The sequence below is a fragment of the Alosa alosa genome, chromosome 4 (assembly GCF_017589495.1).
Source record: "Alosa alosa isolate M-15738 ecotype Scorff River chromosome 4, AALO_Geno_1.1, whole genome shotgun sequence".
NCBI lineage: Eukaryota > Metazoa > Chordata > Actinopteri > Clupeiformes > Clupeidae > Alosa > Alosa alosa.
In genome coordinates, this window is record NC_063192.1 from 15,850,983 (window position 1) to 15,871,675 (window position 20,693).

The 20,693-nt window shown below is 40.0% G+C and overlaps 1 protein-coding gene across 5 annotated transcripts; it reads left to right on the forward strand.

Annotated features, from left to right (window-relative positions):
• The first annotated feature begins 12,686 nt into the window (after window positions 1-12,686).
• LOC125294049 (zinc finger protein 239-like) lies at window positions 12,687-19,911 on the forward strand. Of its 5 annotated transcripts, none has more exons than XM_048242410.1 (8): window positions 12,687-13,453; window positions 13,564-13,674; window positions 15,112-15,175; window positions 15,338-15,408; window positions 16,175-16,238; window positions 16,400-16,470; window positions 17,609-17,753; window positions 18,821-19,911. In XM_048242410.1, the coding sequence occupies exons 2-8, from the start codon at window positions 13,585-13,587 to the stop codon at window positions 19,480-19,482; spliced, it is 1,167 nt and encodes a 388-aa protein (XP_048098367.1). In that variant the 5' UTR covers window positions 12,687-13,453; window positions 13,564-13,584; the 3' UTR covers window positions 19,483-19,911. The 5 variants fall into 5 exon arrangements, with proteins under 5 accessions (XP_048098367.1, XP_048098369.1, XP_048098368.1 ...); XM_048242412.1 differs by having other exon boundaries at window positions 12,687-12,969; XM_048242411.1 differs by having other exon boundaries at window positions 12,687-12,781.
• Window positions 19,912-20,693: the final 782 nt, after the last annotated feature.

Below are 20,693 nucleotides of genomic sequence, written 5' to 3' on the forward strand. Positions count from 1 at the left end.
ATTCATGATATGTTGTCAAATATTGAAATTGTGGGAAGTTTACATAATTTAAGCTGTATGTTTAATTTGTCCCCCATGCTGTTTCATTCGTCCCAGCCAGGAGGGACGAATGAAACAAAACGCATGTTCGACTTCTACTTAAATAACTCTTGAACGGTTTTGTTCAGAGCTGTAAATGTAACTGTATTTGACAGAGGATAGAAGTAGGTTGCTAGTGACAAAATATTAACTTTCAGTGTTTTACGATGTCTTTGTAAATTACGTTTAATTAAGAAGTGTTTCATTCGTCCCGGTCCTCCCCTACTTTCCGGAAGGGCAGAAAAACAGAGGAGATGCACGGGCTTTCGTACAGGGACATTCCGGAAGGGAAAGTCCCTGCTACACATAGAACCAAGCAAACACATACCCTGCCTGACAACAAATTACACATAGAACCTGGCTACATGTATTCTGCCTAGCAACACACATTTTTTTAATGTGCAGATGAGAGGGGTTTTCCACCAATATTTCAAGTCCCAAAACGTTCTGATTGGCTAAAAGGGGCCTGGTGACGTTCCTGGGGGTCTCTCATCGGGGTAGCAGCTGCGACTCATCACTCTATTGCCTGACGGTCCAGTCCTGACGCTGTTTGGATTGTATTCTCACTGCAATACGGTGAATAAAGGATCAACATTCTTCAACATCTCTCGTCTTGGTGTTCTCCTGCAGGTCTTTGACATCAGAGTGCTAATTGGATTGGAGGTTTCGGAAAGTGGTCAATTTTCCACGACATATCCCTTGTAGTAAAAATTATTTGTAAGAACATACTGTGTACAATATGTAATTTTAACTTCATCAGCCTGTCTCCCTCATATTTGCATTAACTGCTGTACTTGGTGAAGACCCGCCTTGACCATTTGCAAATCAAGTCCTTTGTCATGTATAACGGCCCAGCTTTTGTCTTATGCCAGACTTCACCATAGGTGGTCGCCACCAATTAAGCACGCATATGTCCGGGGCGTGTCTGAACTTTTCCACTGGCAGAGACAAAGGCCCTGCTAACTGAATATAAGGCTGTGAGAAACTACAATTGGGAGGTGACTTGAGGCAACTTGTTTCATGTTTCTCCTCCGAGCCGGCTTGTAATAAACCTGGGAACGTTTCCCTTTCTTCACATCTCAGTCCGGTTTTGCTTCCACGTCATTTGTAATTCTCACACATTGGCGCTGCGAGCAGGGTCCCTATCTCTGGACGCAAAATTGGAGTAAGGACGTCATTTCAAGGCTCTACGCATAATCGCGGTAAGAAGAGGGTCAAATTTCTGCAATCCGGGAGAAGGCCAACGACGCAACGAAACAGTTTTGCATCAGGCACCCGACTTGAGACGGCTCCAATCTCCTCTCGTGTTCCAGACAACGGGACTCCCAAACCCCAGTGGAACAGAACGGCTGATGTGTGGTAAAGAAGCTGGATTATTGTAATTGCTTTGATAATCCAGATAAGGCCTTGGTTTTGTTCTTAGAGAGCAAACCTGTTTTTTTTTGTTGTGTCTATGTGTTGTGCCCATTTCAACGTTTGAAGGAAGTTGGTTTAAGTGTGTTGGTTTTTGAAAGATCACAGTTTGAAGTAGCCTATAAAGATGTTGAACTGAAAGCATAATATTAATAGTTGGCCGTCGAATGACGTTTCCACCGTTTAAAGTAAGACATTGGAGTTGGTATATAATACTGTGTTCTTCAAATTGACGCCTGGTAAATAGTTTGGCTAAACTCGACGTGAAGGAGTTGTTAACGTTAGCCAGTGAAAAGAGGCTGAGTTCAACAAACGAGATGCCTGTAAGCATGTATGTGGTGAGTTCGATGTGGAACAACAGACCTGTAAGCATACTATGTGGCTGAGTTTGGTCTGGGAACAAGATGCAGTGTAAATAGTAATAATTTAACGAGTGTGGCTGAGTTCGACAAACAACAGGCCTGTAAGCATATGTATATGGTGAGTTCGAAGTGGAACAACAGACCTGTAAGAATACTATGTGGATGAGTTGGTCCGAGTAACAAGATGCCTGGCGGCTCGTGTCCATTATTGCGGCGCGTAGACGCCTAGCCCTCTCTCCCTGTCGCCGCTTGTGGGCGTGTATAGGCTAAAGTGTATGGTGTATCGTTTTATTTTTTGTAATTACACAATGCCAGCTAACGTAGGCTACTAAAGTGGAGGTAGCCTACTACTGTTAACATATTTTATCGAAACACTCACAAATATCACTGACATGTTCCTCCAAAGCACATTCTGTCTTGGTTCAAGTCACCAACAAGGTCTTTTTGATAGGGTGCAGTGGCGAACTTGTTCTAAACTTAACTTCTTCGCCACTATATAGCTTAATATATTTTCATAAAACCTACACGATTATCAGGCGGAACAAATATTTCTGGCAGGCTATTGTTCCGGACCGGAAGACTAGAGCAAAGGACAGAACTTGTTTACCGAAGATGTACTTTCATTGGCTAACTGCTTCGCGTTAACAGCTCTCATTTGCATAAAGTTCAGCCGAGCCCAACTTCTTGACGCGCCGCCTCTGTTCGAATGGCCGCGATGGCTCGTGTCCATTATCGCGGCAAAGCCCATCGCACCGCACATAGCCCATTGATTTCCTATGGAGAGTGGCAAGGCGTGGTTTACGCTTCCACAATGCACCTTGGGAAGGCGGCGCGGCCATTCGAACAGAGGCGGCGCGTCAAGAAGTTGGATTCGGCTGAACTTTATGCACACCCTTACGAATGTCTTTAAGTGACAGGCACTCAATTAGACCTATACACTACCAAGACAATCTTAACCCCCACCCGGCCACAAATTCAATCAAATTCTGTGGGAAACACTGGGAGAGTAACAAGGAGAGGAGTTACAAGCGGGTAAGCCAGCTAATAGTGAATTACAATAGTTCAGCTTGGAGATAGGGCTGCAGCTATCGATTCTTTTTGTAATCGATTAATCTAGCACTTTATCGATCGATTAATCAGATCATTTTTATTTGCATTTTTAAACAACCAAAACAAATAATGCATAACAAAATGCTGTAAAATGATCAAGCAATTGGCACAGAGGTATTTATTCTAACTCCAACATTTGGCTCCAAAACTAAGCCCATTTATTGCAATTTACCCATTTAGTGTTTATAAGTGCCAGTGCCAACAATTAAATAATGTTCAAAATGCTCTCTATAAAATTGCAACCTCTTGTGCATGACTTAGTATGGACAGCTTTGTTCGCCCAGCTATGTTGTGAAGTGCTGGGAGGAAGAAGAGGGAAAGCAATTTAATGTATTAATATGCACAATGAGTTTTATGCTGTAATCTAGACCTGACATCAAAGGCAATTCTATCTAGGCATTTGGCATTAGGCTACTAACAAATCGTTTTACCATTATTAAAAAATAGCCTACCATTAGGCTACTAAAAAATAATTTCTGGGGTGAGCCTATTTGCTATGGTAACCTAGCAACCTGTGTGTGTGTGTGTACACACGTGCTGTGCGTGAGGAAAGATGAGGGTGCATGCATAGACATAATATACATAGATGCCGCATCGACCGCTACTCCTTACTAGCGCTGACGAGATTTGGAGCCGCCATCTTGGACCGGTCATCCACTCCACTCAGTGTAATCTGTTTGGCCTGTGAGATGAGCTGTCAGCGCACTTAATTAATCATATCTCACTGAATACCGAACAGATTCTCACTCGGTTTTTTTTTGCTGCAAAGGTCATACATGTAGCTATGATACAGGACACATGATTTAGCGTATTTTAATATTCATAGTGGGTTTAACAGTAATAGAATATTCTGATATATGATATAAAGTGACCTGACGTCCGATATCAAAACTGGGAACATAATCCATGTTTGACAGCATAGACAAAACTAGTTTGATACAAGTTTAATAAGTTAAATATAGTTCACAGTTGACAGAAAAGTTCCATCAACAGCATTATTCACAGAAAGGTTCTATAAACATTTAAGTGAGATCAGTGCCATTCAGACATCTGAGGGGTATTCCAAGTAGGCCTATGTGGTTTAGTGACAAACTTGGGTAAATTGACAGAATAAGTTGTAAACCTTCCAGTAGAAAAGTTGTATACAGGAAACATGGTTGTGTGTATTTTAATATTCATAGTGGGCTTAATAGTAATAGAATATTCTCATATATGATATATTATAAAGTGATGACATCCAATATAAACACTGGGAACACAACTAATCCATGTTTGACAGCATAGACAGAAACTGGTTTGATACAAGTTTTAATGGGTTAAATTGACAGAAAAAATCCATTAACATTTTCAGTTCAGTGCCATCAAAAATAAAGTTTGATGAACAGACATTGGTGTGGCATAAGTAAAGGAAATGGAGTAACTGGGTTCAATATCAACAGCATTTGTTAGACAAGTTCCATAAATATTGTAAAGTGCAAGTTTGTAGGTTTGTTTCTGATCCTTAAAAAACAGACATTGGTTTGGCATAGTAAGTGTAACTTCATCAATTCAAGACAAAAAGGTGACTTGTCACTTGTACAGTGTCAATGGGTTCATCAACAGCATCTGTTATTTACAGTTCACAGAAAGCTTTCAGCCCCAATGAAGAGATTAAATAAATAAGAATTAAGAAACATTTTAGAAACTGCTAAGATCAGCCCTGTTTATTGCAATCAGTAAAGAATCAGGGAGTGTCTTCACAGGCTCAGTGAGACAGAGGTTACTGTCATGCAGTTGGTTCTATGATTTCGATAACTGGTGCATGTAATTTTGTATGTTCCCACCTTGCTAAAATTGCTTGGGTACACTTTGGCTAAGAAAAAAGTGCTTCAGACAGCAGGTGGGCAAATAAGATAGCAGTACATAGTGAAACTGGGTAAACTCCCTAAAAGAGGACTGAGTCAACCAGACGATGGGAAAATGGGACACAGAGTGGTGAATGCAGGTGATGAAGGTGGAGCTCATAAATCAAATATTCAGTCACAGTGTAGCAGATGCCCTCCAATACTGCAATGAAGAGCTGCACCTTCCTCAGTTCCAGGGATGTGAGGAGACTATTCAGTTCATTCACAGTCTCCTTGAGCAAGGTAGTTGTTCTGGGGAGATATAAAATAAATAAATGAATAAAATGAATAAAGGAATTTGAGAGGCATCTTATTCTTGTTAGGGTAAATGACATGTGAATAATACAGTGTTGGGCAAGCTACTTAGACATTGTAGTAAGCTAAACTATCAGTTACTCTGCTATGAATAAAACACTACACAATACTACCACCCAGTCAAATGTATTATTAACACAAACACAGCAGTAGGCTAGTTCTCTACATAGGAAGCTACTTTAAATTGTGCCAATTACACATGACAAGAAAAGTGTAGCTTGTGTGGCTAAGCCACTTGATAAATAAAGAAGTTAAGCTATTGAAAAGTTACTTTATTCAGAAAATAGTGAAGCTACCAACACGCTTAGGCTACAAGTAGCAGCTAGCGATTGCCCAATAATATAGGCTACAGTCTGTGCCACTTGTGTAAAATTCGCCAGCCAAATCTAGTATGATATATTTCTACAATAGCCTTTTTGTGTCAGTTGTAATCTAAGTCAGTGTTATGGAATATGACTTAAGTCTCAGTTCATAGCCAGGTGAACACCGAGTAAACAGCCTAGCTAGCTGGCTACGATTCTCATACAGTAATATCAAAGATCCTTGCTCCTTCTCAACTCTCTGGTAATATTCTATTCACAAAATACAACCATTAGTACGGTAATGTTAAATCTTACTTGAGAAAAGTAAATCCCCCGAGCCCTGTTAGCGATGGTTCGTCGATTTGAGCAGGAACATGCTGCACAGTACTGGCATCTTGTGTCTTCTGCTGCAACGCAACGAGGAGTATGACCGGTCCAAGATGGCGGCCGCATTTCTCGTTTCCAGCAGCCAATGCAGCGTCTATGTATAGTATGTCTATGGGTGCATGCATGTGTATAAGAAGGGGTTCTTTTTTAGGCATACTGTCTTGCAATTGAACGTGAATAAGTTTACTACTTAAAAACATCAAAGCTAAACATTGATTATATCACGACATCGCTACAAATACAGTTTGTGATTAAAATCAGCCAACATCAATGAAGGCTATCTACGTAGATAGATAGATAGCCTACTTTATTGACGCTTGGTGAAACAGCATGGAGTGGATGTTTTCGGTTCAGATGCTTGTTCTTTACCTTTATGAGTATGTAATGATCCCAAAACTTTACTTGAAAATTTTAGACATTCTCTGCCATTTATGGACATCTTGACTTCGCAATCGCGCCAGCTAAATTCAGAATGTATCACGATTCACGCGCTAGTGGTGTGCTTCCTGAACAACTGTCCGTGTGGAACAATCAGATCCCTGCGCGTATAGATAGATAGATAGATAGATAGATACTTTATTGATCCCCAGGGGAAATTCAAGAGTGTGAATATATATTTATAGTGCGCGTCATAGGAATTTAACGAGGCTTCGAGGCAGGGTTTTTGCCTCGAGTCATTTTTGTAATCGAGTTATTCGAGTAACTCGATGAATCGTTTCAGCCCTACTTGGAGATGACCATGGTTTGAGCGGAATCTTCTGTCAGATAAGGTATGATCTTCCTAATGTTGTAAACCGACATGATTTTGCAATAGAAGCTACATGCTCAGAGAAGTTCAGTCGTAGTGCTGGGCGGTATACCGGTGTATATTTTCGTTATGATATGAATTTTTAATATACCGCCCGGTGTATTTGATTACACAACGTTTGGAACGCTGCGCTGCGCGACAGTGTTTCAGACGGGACTTTTTTCACACACACGCATGGTGCCACTGCGAGGCATCGAGGGTAAACACAAAACAAGTTTTTCCCCTGAAGTATGACCCTTAAGGCTTCATTTCTCCTTAGGTAAGGGGTTTATTTAAGGGTGTTGCACAGAATAATACCTTAAATTGTTTCTTTAGTTAAGGAAAAACGTTAAGGGATACTGCATTGAAAAGGATTTAGCCTACCGTCACGACAATTCTATTGAGATTGTTCAACAGCTGTAACTAGCTGGCTAGTAGGTGATGTCGTTAGTTAGCAACCCACCGAACACAGTGAAGTTTAATGATCTTATCATTCATCTCACCTTAAGAATATTCGCTGAAATTATCCAGGTAGCAAGTAAAGCATGTTATAGACGTGCACTGAGCAATACTAGCTGGCTAGTTAGAAATGATCCTGACTGTCATCCGTGCACCAAAACGAACTTTTTTGTTAATGTTTTGCCTAGCGAACCGAACCGAAGCTCATGGCAGGCTAACAAGACATCCATCCACATGAAGTTAACGTCAGCCTACCACTAACGTCATGTAAACCACACAATAACAATACATTTCTGATAGGCCTATTTGACAGAGTAAGCATATTAACAGAGAGGTTTTATTTTAAATTGTATCATTTTCAAAAAAAGTATAATTATTGCAAGTTGCACTACTTTTTGTATTGGTTTTATACAAGATGTTTGTGAAATTTGCACAGTAAAAGTTCTGTATTTTGACTGCAATTGTCTTTGCATTCTGATTAGATTCTTCATTAGAATCATGAGTGGCTCTTTGTAAACAGCATCATTTTCTGGGGCCATGCAAAACTGCATTACCACTAGTGTGGAGTTATTCTACATCATGACAGTAAAATAGACCATCCTTAGTCAATGTACTGCAGCCATTCCTCTCAACCTGTAGAAAATGCTGTGAACATCTGATTATGCATGGTAAAAAAATACCGTCATATACCGTGAAACCGCAAGAATTTTGAAAAATACCATGATATACATTTTTGGTCATACCGCCCAGCACTATTAAGTCGGTCATCAATTACAACGCCCAAGTTAAGTGCCGATCTAGTTGGGGTCAGTGAAGTTGAGTCAAGCTGGATGTTGATCTGTTGGGGATAGCTGTTTTAGCTGGAAAGATTTTGATCTTTTGAGAGATTAAGCTGAAGGTGCCGATCTTTCATCCAGGCTAAAATAGATTCAAACCAGTCAAGAGCTTTTCCAGAAATTCCCAGTTCATATAGTATAGAAAGGAGAATGTCATGGTTAACAGTATCAAAGGCTGCAGATAAATCTAGTAGAATTAAAGGTAAACTATGCCGTATTGGCAATTTTCTTACTGTTTTCTCGGTTTTTGTTACTTTTTCTTGGCCAAAAACATTTTGCATGCACTCACGGGATGGCCTAATGTGAATCGCGGACTATAAAGTAAAGGAGATTTGCACCAAATAAAGGCAGTGTTGTGGGTTGTGTTTCTACAACATGTTAGCACAAAACTTAATTTCTGTCATAAACAAAGTAAGCTAAGCGTTTCTCCATTGTCAACATTATCTTCAAGCGTTCAAGTGACATGTTGTTTAATGCATGGGTTAACGTGACGTGAGTCAGACAGAGGATGGGCCTGTCTTTAGTTCCTGAATCCTGTCCCTCTCAAGTCACGTTAGGCTAAATGGTGTGATTAGCAACTAGAATAAAAACAAAACATCTTTCATTTATGGGGGGGGCATAAATGAAAGATGCTGCCACTGTTAAAAAAAATCTAGTGGAAACACTGTACTAAGACTATACTGTTTGTTAGCCATGATGACGAGGAGCGAGTGGGTCTTGACGAAAGAGGACATGCTGCATTCAGACAAGATGCCAGTGTAGAGCAGAGTCTCTCTGTAGCGTCATTAACCTCAAGTGCCGAGGATGAGCTAGGAGTAGGTAAAGCAGATGTTACTAATGTTGCAAAATGGTCGCTTGAGAGTTGCTTCAGGTTACGCCGGAACGGAATTGTCGGAGGAGGAGCTGCTGGGGAGTTTGTGATGTGCACAGATTGAAAAGAGACTGGACGGACGGTATTTTCCTGCCTCCCTGGTCAGGGTCCATGGCTCTCATGAAATGCTCCTCTTCCATGTGCTCTCTACAACTACATCCTGCTGACCAGCAATCCTGGTCCATCATGACTGGTGAAAGATGAACTCCAAGCTCCGAGCAGTCTGTGTGTGCTAGCTAGTGCCAATGATATCATGCAGCACCTTCCAACAACAAGGTTGAGCTGCAGCAGACAAATTGGTTAGTGACTTGATTATTACGCCTGAATGAGAGTATAGTTCCATGTCAAATCAGCCTAGAAAATCGCATTCATTTTCTATTAGTCTTATTACACTTTCAAACTTGAGAAGAAGAAGAAGAAGTTTTAAATAGGAAAATTACCGGAAATCTTAGTCACTTTTAAACATGATGCTAGCAGGCAAGATGCTAATGGTCTACTCTGATTCAATGATCTATGCTAGGCTGGAGCTAAAAGTGGTATCGCCAGACTCGGAGAACGGCTGGATGAACTTGAGAAAAAAAAAAATCAATTATTTAACTCAAGGGGAGGTGGAAAATGAGTGTAATTCCCCAAATGGTGGAATATCCCTTTAAGGTCTGGATTAAGACCGGGACCTCAGAGCCAGACTCCAGGTCTGAGAAATGAATAAGCCATGTTTACTCACCTTTTGAAGAAACTCCGGGGTTGAAGCCAGCTCAGATGGATAATGGATGTTAAAACAGTAGTAGTTCCCCAACATGAGGCACAATGCAGAAATGAAGGAGGAGATTTTTGTGTTGATAAGATTCCGATCCAGACTCAGCATGTACCTTGTTGAGGAATAACAGGACAGTCCTATGAGCAAATTATTTAATAGGTTACATTAATAAGCGTTGCACTCACATGACAAATTCTATAAACAGTGCAATTAAAAATAGTGAGACATGTAACAGACTTGCCACAGTTGGACCTCTTCTGCCAGACAAGTATCTTCTACATGGAAGGACATGGACTCTTAGCAGAAGCAGGAGCATCTCTTATCACATCATCTGAGCAGCCACTCTGCGGTCCCTGCATCCTCTGAAGCCTTGCATAATTCTGAAGGAACTTCTTGCTCTTGTTGACACAAACTGTGGTCATGTAGTCGAGCAGCCTTTTTCCCTTCAAATCCAAATTTCGTGTGACTGTCTCTTTGAGGTCAATCCCAGTGAGTTCCTTGAAGTGGATTGACATGCCAAGTTCATCAAACCAAAATGGCCAGTCCTCTCTAAGGCATTTGATACCTTTTCCCTGGTTGACATGTTGACGCTGTGTGTAAAAAGTGGACTTCATTAGACATTTTACCTCCTCCGGATTGGCATCAGAGTGTTGGAACATCACTTTGAGTTTTTCCATCTTTTGCTGCTGGCTCTCTTGAATTTCCTCAAGGGGCAGGAATTTTACATTCCATTTAATGCATCCATAAGTGTCCTGCATTGCCGCTCTCTCTTCTAATGGGATCTCGTCTTTGTGGTCTGAAACATCAGTCTGATGTGTTCTTTTTCTTATTTTGGGTGTTGAAGTGCCCCTCACATTTTCAATTCTGTTTTGCAACTGTTTGACAATCGAATGGTAGCCTGTTCCAACAATATCGCCCTCTATTACATCTTGCAGAGAACTGTGATATTTTGCCACCATTTTTTTGCAACGTCAGTTGAATGCTTTTTACCTACATGAGGGCATTTTTCCATCATCTCAGTCACAACAATCCAGATAATTTGCCTCCTCAGTTTTGGGCCTGGTCTTTTCCCCCTCTCCAGAGAATGCATCACTTCCTCAGGAATTTTACTCCATGGAATTTCAAAGCTGTCGTCCCACTGTGTGTCAAGTCCTGGGCTGCTGGAGGAGGTTGATGTTGAACTTCTGGGTGAAAGAGAGAGCGATGACAGCGATTCCACAGATGATAGCTGTTCTGAGCTGTTCTTGGGAGTTTGGTCTTTAAATGACAAAACAATAAGATTATGAATCACACTGTACAATATTACACAATGTCCATGACTGCTTTTGATTTTGACAAAAAGCTTTTTGTACAGGTCTTAATGCGGTCATCAAATCAGCCTCCGATACAAAGCGTAGATCCTCAGAGGTCTCGACTCCAATGGACTGCAAGTGCTTTTCCAGGATGTTTTTGTTCACTGCTTGAAGGAAGGTTTGCTCTGAGTCACTCATATTTCCACTGAAGAAGACATGCCACCATCAAACAGAACAGAAAAAATATACATATTAAGTACATATTATTAACACTTATATTAATGTCAAACTATTTACAGTGAGAATTAAATGAGCTTTCATTGCACTTTATTTTGCCACAATACTGTGTTTTAATGGAATGACTTGGTATCCATCAAGAATGTATGATGCCAAAGGATAGAAATCGGGCTGGTCATTAATGTTCATACACTGCAACCCAAGACTGTCCTTTGTCACAGAATACAGATAGCCTTTGTGGATATCCATCAAAACATACACAGATCTGTCATTCTGAATCAAGATGAGTAGAAGTTCACCAAACTCCATATACTCTGGAATGTCTGTGGTGACTGTGGTATTGCTTTCTGATGTTTAATAGTGTCACTGTAGAGGTTGAGGGAAAACGCACAGCTGTCCTTGACTTGCAGTAGCTTACTGCATTCTTACCCAGCTAAAAGATATGCCTGATACATCTGATGACACTCAGACAATGTTAGACGTTTTTCAAGCGTCTGGCACAGCTTTTAAAATAAGAGGGGGTGGGGGGGGTAGTGGTCCCCGGGGACCAAACGAGATTACGGAGCTACGCTAGCAGCGGTAATAATAAATATGTGCTAAATAACAACATCAAAGAAATGTATTCTTAGATAATACATTTATTTACCCCACTAAATCTCTGCTCAAAAGATACAGAGATCATGATATATCTGAAATGTGTTTTGTTTTGTGGTTGTATGTTTGAAACTGTTTTTTATTTTATGATCATTTACTTTTTTTGGATAGAACTAGAAACCATGTGTGGTGCTTTGTGGTTGTACAATGTCACTTTTCAAAATAATAAAATAAAAACTATATTTTTACAATAAATCAGCTCTTAATCTTGGGGAAATTCCATATTCATAAACGGGGAGGGAAGCATGATAATTGTTCTTTTTTAAAAAATTGGTCCAGTTCATCTATGTGCGGTTCATCCCCGAAACAGTAGGTAGCAATAAGGAACCGGAATGACCAAAAATATCCAAGTGGCATCAGTGATGATGACTGAAGGTTGCCAAGACTAGTAGCCTTGCAGAGATGGTTGAAGCGGACCATCATTAACAAGCCAGGATCTTAGTGGCTAATGTCACAAGGGAGGTTTAAGATACACGCCACTTGGTGCACAGTTTTTTTCCTCTTCTGCCTAACTCGGTGCTAAACTAGGAAAACAATACCAGAGCCCGTCTACGGAGAGCCTTGCCACTCCGTATTAAGTCCCATTGTACCGAATTTTGGTTGCAGTTCCACCAGAGTTCCACTGGGGGCGATCGCCATGAGTGCAAAATTAATGGGAGTCAACCGAGCTAGACGGCTAAATTTGTCTCTCACCTGATTGTCGTTGACAAATCTCAGATTTGATTGTAGTTTGTATAACTTCAACATGGGTTATAGGTCAAAAGTTGAATGAGCGTGTACTTATGTAGCTTTGCTTCTCCTATCGAATGCAACATTCAAATTACTACTCAAAAAATTATATCCAAAGAAAAGTGGATATTGAGGGGTAAAGCTCCATAGACCTCCATGCATTCTGCACTCGCCTGCGAGCGCCCTCAAGTGGAATCTGAGGAGGAACTGCAACCAGTCCAGAAACCGGAAGTAACCAGTAGACATTCTCTGATTAAACTCGCCACTTGTTTTTTTCCTGCCTAACTCGGTAAACTAGGAAGTTCCCAGGTAAGACCAGTAGACAGAGAGAGACACTTCTGAGCTGGTCCCAGCTGGTGGTGGTCCCGTAGTTTTCTGATCACGTACCAGTCAAACAGCTGTATGAAGCTTCTCCCCCTGACGTCTTTTAGGCTGCGTTTACGGGCAGGCCTGCACAGTTCTGTTTTTCTGCTATACCAGAGTTTACATCTCCGTTTGTGAGTATGTGGTTCAGTGATTTGTAGGCTATAACAGACACTCTTTCGTCTTGGTGGTCTGCTTCGGGTCTTTGACACCAGAGTGCTAATTGGATTGGAGAGATTCAGGAAGTGGTTCATTTTCCACGTCACTATTTTTTTTTTTACTTTCGTTTTCAAAGTATGAGAAGTCCGCAAAATAGGCTATCGCTTTTATTTTATGGCGAAAAACGAGAGTGGAGAGCTTTTCCATCTCTGTTTTCATTTGGGTAGTCTAGGCCTGCATCATCGTTCTGCCTCAGGCCGTCGTGCATTCACGAGAAAGCAACATTGTGTAGGCTATTGTAAATGCGAAAACGTAAAATATTGTGGGCATTTTTAACGAGTTGAAAATGACCGGAATATCCGATCTGTCCGGTTACACTGCATTCTCATTGGCTCATATCTGATTTATTTCCACATATGAACGAGCCCTGGAACTTTTGTGCCACAGCAAAAAAAAACGGTATTGGGTCACATTTAACTGACAGTGTAAACTCAACATCTGTAGCCACATTTGTGTTCGTGCGAGTGTTTTTTCTTTTTTGTCATTTTGTCTTGTCTTGGTGTGTGTAGGTCTATGTTTTGTGGAGGTGGATGAGATTAATCAGCATCATGGACATTAAGCACAAACAAGCCTGCATCAAAGTGGAGCAGGCCACTCAACGTATTACACAAGCATTACAGGTAAGAAACATTCACATTTGCCTGGGCAGAATTGTTTATGCTTCTATTAATTCATACTTTTCTAAAATAACATTAGCCTGATTTCTGTATTCTCTGCAACTTATTTGACTGTCCCTTCACAAAAATAACTGTTATTCTGACCATGAATCTGTTGGTAATCAAGGATCTTTGCTTTTGGTCACAATAAGAGGGGGTCAGTGTTGTACAGAATGCTTTTAAGTCACATCATCAGTTGACAAGGAGATAAACAAGGGGTCCCATCCGATGAGTCATTCTGTGTCAAATCAGACAAAACCCAGGAAAATGCTTGCAGCACCGACTCTGATTTTCCTTAAAGTTTGTCAACACAATGTTTAGGTTCCATTGCTAAAACCTGTAACATATTTTTGTTAATATTGAGGGTCTCAAAACTCGGAACAGCAGCGGAACAGTGGCAACACTGGCGTAGCGTTGAGCAAGCTGAGCGTTGAACTTTGTTCAACTTTCAAAGCGCAACGCGAGTGTATTCAATTGACAAACCGTTTGTGTTGCTTAGGAACGAGATAAAACTTATTATGGTCTGAGCGTTGCGTTACGCTTGCCGCTGGCTGATGTGATCCCCGCCTGAGGATAAAACAAGGTGGGTTTGTATTTTTGTGTAATTTTTAAGCAACTGAAATGGTATGTGGGGTAGGTAGTAGGACCATAAAAATCTATGTGGAAATAGCTAAGTATATGGATATTTAATGTGTAAAATCCCATTCACAGAATAAATGCATGTAGTTACAGGTGTTTTGGGAACATAGTTATAAAAGGAGAAAAATGCTATGCTGTGTTTCACCTGAGGGGCCGCTAAAATCTATTGTAAATGTTTATTTTGGTGTTCCCAAAACACCTGTAACTACGGTACATGCATTTAGTCTGTGAATGGGACTTGGTACAATATTGGTACTTTACACATTAAATATCCATATACTTAGCTATTTCCACCTCGATTTTTATGGTCCTACTAGCTACCCCACATACCATTTCAGTTGCTTGAAAATTACACAAAAATACAAACATGCCTTGTTTTATCCTTATTATTGTCATGGTCATTTTGATGTGGAGACTTCAAATTGCTGGAAAACATTAATTATACAAGTAACAAGTGCTTTTTATGAGTAGGTCTTCCACCCTAGACAATTTGAGGAGGCTAGATAAAATATTTGTCAAGATATTAATGCCCAAACATGGCACATAAAAGCTGTAAAAATAAAAGAATTTCAAGCTTTGTACAGAAATATTTCACAGGCCTTGGTTTTAGGACCCATGATATAGACAAGGTTTCAACCTTATCTGAATTGACACGGAATGACTCATGAATAAATTCCAATTGTCCAGTAATGCTTAAAGTCAGCTACAGTAGTCATGTTTGATGGTCAGCCATCTCAGTTGTTGGTCTGGTCTGACTTTCAGGATCCAGTCTCGGGGATTAAAAAAGAAGAGGGCAGTGATTGGTATGGAGATTACAAGCAATCTGGTAAGGAGTTGTAAGACACGCGCACACACACACACACACACACACACACACACACACACACACTTACTCTCACACTCAGTCATACAAAAAGAGTTTCTGATGTTCTGGATGGACTTTGTGGCATGTATACATATATGTATATATATTGTTTTCCTTCTGAAGTGGAGGGAACTGACCCCAGAACAGAAGCGACCATTTCTTCATCTGCAGACATTAAAACGGAACTGCTGCAGGTACTGAGTTCGGAATGCAGGTCATGGTGTTTGTGGTGCACAGTAGTATTGCACAGTCCACCGATACTACAAAAGTATCGCAATACCCTGACAATAAAAATGTCACAATGGCTAATTTTATTACTATCGATACTTTTAAGAATGACCGTGTCATTTTGCAGTAAGATGTGTGTGCGCAAGGCATGCTTCTAGTACCTCCCTAGCCTGCGTGTCTTTTCTCCCCTCACACAGACATGCGCATCTTTCAAGCTGCAGCTGTCATGCCAAGAACATTGAGACATGGCAGCTAGTTTAAGTGATGTTGTGGCCACATAGCAACAAATAATAATTGGCTAATGTTAAGTTGATTTGCTTACTTGCATCTCTCAATTTTGTGTTGCTAACCTGCCTAGGCTATGGGATTACTCTCATGTATATCTTAGTGACAGGCACTCGATTAGACAATTCCACAGCACCAATATACACTGTATTAGACGTACACACCACATTAAAGATATGCTTAAATGTAATAGTTTAAAAATCAATGAAGTATTCAAATGAATAAATAGTTATAGTTACTAGTAGTTATGCAGATTATACAATACTATAAACATATAAATGTTATGAATTCCAAAATATATGAAATAGAAATATGACATAAGCTATCATTTTCCCGTCTTTCCTGACTCATGAATAATTTCCAATTGTCCAGTAATGCTTAAAGTCAGCTACAGTAGTCATGTTTGATGGTCAGCCATCTCAGTTGTTGGTCTGGTCTGACTTTCAGGATCCAGTCTCGGGGATTAAAAAAGAAGAGGGCAGTGATTGGTATGGAGATTACAAGCAATCTGGTAAGGAGTTGTAAAACACACACACACACACACACACACACACACACACACACACTCTCTTACTCTCACACTCAGTCATACAAAAATAGTTTCTGATGTTCTGGATGGACTTTGTGGCATGTATATATATGTTTTGAAATTCTTTTTTTTCCCTCCTGAAGTGGAAGGAACTGACCCCAGAACAGAAGAGACCATTTCTTCATCTGCAGACATTAAAACGGAACTGCTGCAGGTACTGAGTTTGGAATGCAGGTCATGGTGTTTGTGGTGCACAGTAGTATTGCACAGTCCACCGATACTACAAAAGTATCGCAATACCCTGACATTAAAAATGTCACAATGCCTAATTTTATTACTATCGATACTTTTAAGAATGACCGTGTCATTTTGCAGTAAGATGTGTGTGCGCGCAAGGCATGCTTCTAGTACCTCCCTAGCCTGCGTGTCTTTTCTCCCCTCACACACACATGCGCATCTTTCAAGCTGCAGCTGTCATGCCATAAACATTGAGACATGGCTGCTAGTTTAAGTGATGTTGTGGCCACAAAGCAAAAAAATAATAATTGGCTAATGTTAAGTTGATTTACCTACTTGCATCTCTCAATTTTGTGTTGCTAACCTACCTAGGCTATGGGATTACTCTCATGTATATCTTAGTGACAGGCACTCAATTAGACAATTCCACAGCACCAATATACACTGAATTAGACCTACACACCACATTAAAGATATGCTTAAATGTAATAGTTTAAAAATCAATTAAGTATTGAATGAATAAATATTTATAGTTACTAGTAGTTATGCAGATCATAAAATACTATAATCATATAAATGTTATGAATTCCAAAATATATGAAATAGAAATATGACAAGCTATCATTTTCCCGTCCGTTTGTGTATGTGTGTGAAAGGTCAAGCATAGGGTGACCAGACGTCCTGGTTTAACCAATACAGTCCCGATTTTGAGTTGTGTGTCCCGACGCTAAAATGTCCCGGTTTACACCAACCACTATTAAAGTGTGTCCGATCATTAACTAAACCCATGTAGAAAGACTAAAGCATCCGGTGTATGATTTCGATAATGTGTGCGGTATCGAAACAATAAATGTGAAGAATAAACCGTTTTTCACGTAATGTTAAAAATGCCAAGATGCTTTAGAATCTATGCTGGCCAGATATTTAGTGAAGCAGAAGCTAGTATGCTCGAGCGCTATGACGCAACTGGCTACAGCACCCGTACTACATTTGGGTCCAAGGGGACCCTGGTTTGGGTCTGGCCTGGCTCATTTCCTGACATGTTCTTAACTCCAAAAATATTCAGTAGTCAGTATTTGCATTTTGTATTTCTCCTTCTTTTCAATGATGTTTAGGATCAGGAGGAAAAGTCAAACATGGCTCCAGTCCCCAACTCCGAAATGGAGTTCAGAAGGGTATCAGTGGAGGACTGCTGTAGAACACAAGAACAGCGAAAGATTAACAAGAAGGATAATAGAGATGGAGAACAGCCTGAGACCCGTAAGATCACACACACACACTCGCGCACATCGCTACCTTAGAATAATAAGGTTCTATCTGCGTTTTGAGTAGTTCTGAGATTGAGCTTCAAAGTTTTAGAATTCCATAGAGTTACATAGTAAATGGAACAAGTTATTTTTGATATAAAGTCCAAATATGTACACAACTTTAAGAAACACCTTATCTGAACTTAAGAAACTTTCAAAGAATAAAAATATGTAAATAACTCCATTTTGACAAAAATGTCAGATAGAACCTTATTATTCTAAGGTAGCGACCTGCCCACGCACACACACACGCACACTGAGCCTGAGAGCTTTAAGTCAGAGACCACAGCAGACATTTCATAGTGCAGAGGTTGATTCTAAGTCCACACACATACACTCATCTCTTCCACACTGATGCACAAAATTAGGATTTTAATATAGTATATTTGTATGAATAAAGAGTTGTTTTACTGGTGGGTAAGACTTGACATTTTGATTTAAAACCCCAAAATGGAGAGGAGTATGACAATAATAAACTAACTGTCACCCCCAACTGCAATATCAATGCACTTTTATGCCATCTGGTGCAGACTGCAGCAGCTACTGACAGAAGAGATGCACCCATGTATAACAGTGAAACACTGCAAAACCACAATATTCCCCCTAAACACATGTACAGATTGTACAGGAACAGAATGACATAAAACAGTCATCTCATAACAGAAACATCAGGACAAACTATCACATTACATATATGAATATATGTATGAAAACAGTGTTTGCATACATATATTAATATTTTAGGTCTATAATTCAATTCTTTGTAAATTATTATTAACCTTATTTTTTAACATTAACCGTATGCATTAGTATAATTTAATGTAGTTTATTATGAGCTATGGTTTTAAGACTATTTAATCATTTTCCTTTCACATTCTCGTTTTTATTCTGTTAAAATGGTTATGTAATCTAATGTTGCCAGGTATGGATAACATGATGTAAGAAGGTTGTTGGTATTTATAGGTGCGCAGGGGCCTGTCTTTTCATTTGTGGTTGTCTATGTATTCCTTTTTGGAACAGGAAATGGATCATCTCTCTCGTCCTCCTCAGCATCCCCCTCCATGTCAAGCACAGAGACTGAGAAATCCAAAAATCACTCCTGTTCTGTGTGTGGTAAAAGCTTCCACTTACTGTCTCAGCTTAGGAAGCATCAAGATGTCCACACAGGTGAGGGGCCACACTCCTGCGCCTTGTGTGGTAAGTGTTTTACTGAAAAGGGAAATCTCAAGCGACACCAGCTTCAGCACACCGGGGAAAAGCCGTACCACTGCACTCAGTGTGGCCATAGTTTCCGACAAGAGGCACATCTCAAAGAACATCAGCGCATTCACACAGGAGAGAGGCCATACCACTGCACTCTGTGTGACAAGAGTTTCACTTCAAAGGGAAATCTCAATGTACATAAGCGCACCCATACAAAACAGAGGCCGTACCACTGTGCTGACTGTGGCAACAGTTTCATTTGCCATAACGACCTCAGGAAACACCAGCGCATTCACACAGGAGAGAGGCCGTACCCCTGCGCTCAGTGTGACCAGAGTTTCACCAGGCCATCTCATCTCAGGCGACACCAGCGCACTCACACAGGAGAGAGGCTGTATCACTGTACTCATTGTGGCAAGAATTTGTCCACTCTTGAATATCTGAAAATACACCAGAAGAAACACACTGAACAAATGTAGGATGATTCTAAGAGTCCTGAGAGGACACCTCCTCATGTAACACATTGACATGATATTTAATGATCATTGTTATCCATTTTGTCATCAATGTAGTACAAATTAACCAAATGTGTGGTTTGTATCTCAATTGATTTTGGTAAAAATGTGTCGCCTGCTATCTCTATTAATTGGCTGGTTCAGTCTTGTATAAGTTGTCACCTTTTAACTCGCACCCGAAATTGTTGTGAGATTTGATTTGGTTCTCACTACTACTCTCAGTCTTGTATACAGTAGCCTTAGCAACTAAAATGAATGAAATGCAGCTACTGTTGTTAGTGGAAAATCATTGGACCACAGCAGCTTTTAAAATGGATATAAATTGTGATTACTATTATCTGTACATTCAATTTATCCTGTTGCTAATAAACCATTAAGGAATCCTTTATTTAATCAAACTGGTCCGATTTACTTATTTTATTAGGTAGTTAGACATATGGAACCCAGTAACTCCCCATTAGGCTGGTCTCTGTCCCCCGCATTCCTCTTAACCAGCGCCTGAGGGTTGGGGTGCTACATTAACATTGAAGGTAACGTTATGCAACCAAATGCTCTATCAAAAACATGCACTGATGTTCATACAATTACAGCCCTTCCTCCTTCCCTGTAGAATTTCCAAAATATTTTCATATTTTGCTTCAACTAAATTGCACATTGAATTGCAAGGAGCAGAAAGCATTTCCATTTAAATAAACATGCCATGCTTATTCAACAATGGCACAATGCCAAGGTAAAAACTTTTGTTTCCATTCTATGTCTTCTTTTCCAAAAATTAGGTAAAGACTAATTAAACAATTAGTTGCCGGAAAAGTGGTGCAGAGCCTAGACAAGATAAGATAGTTTATTGTCCTCAAAGGGAAATTTGTCTTGGACTCAAGTGCTGTCACATTTAGCTGCTTTACAAAGAAATGTATAACAATATGAATGACAAGTGCATAGTGAAGTGATCGGAAGGGTTTGGAGGAGAGACTGAGTGGACTCCATTATGGATAGGATGCCATAATCTACATGTAACCTGAGAAAGTATGTAGGACAGAAACTGTAAAAAATATTTTGGAGAGTGAATAAAACTCTGTTTACTACAGAAAATTCTTCAGTAGTCTATGACAGGTAACAGGTTTATTGCCTTTTGTCTCAATGAGAATAGACATTTTCCATGTGCATATCTTACTACT

What these genes read in the sequence shown, in the direction of transcription:
- LOC125294049 (XM_048242409.1), top strand. Translation starts at nt 13,585, where the DNA reads ATGAGATTAATCAGCATCATGGACATTAAGCACAAACAAGCCTGCATC. An exon ending in GTATTACACAAGCATTACAG is followed by an intron (nt 13,675 to 15,111) that starts GTAAGAAACATT and finishes TCTGACTTTCAG; the next exon opens with GATCCAGTCTCGGGGATTAA. An exon ending in TTAAAACGGAACTGCTGCAG is followed by an intron (nt 16,471 to 17,608) that starts GTACTGAGTTTG and finishes AATGATGTTTAG; the next exon opens with GATCAGGAGGAAAAGTCAAA.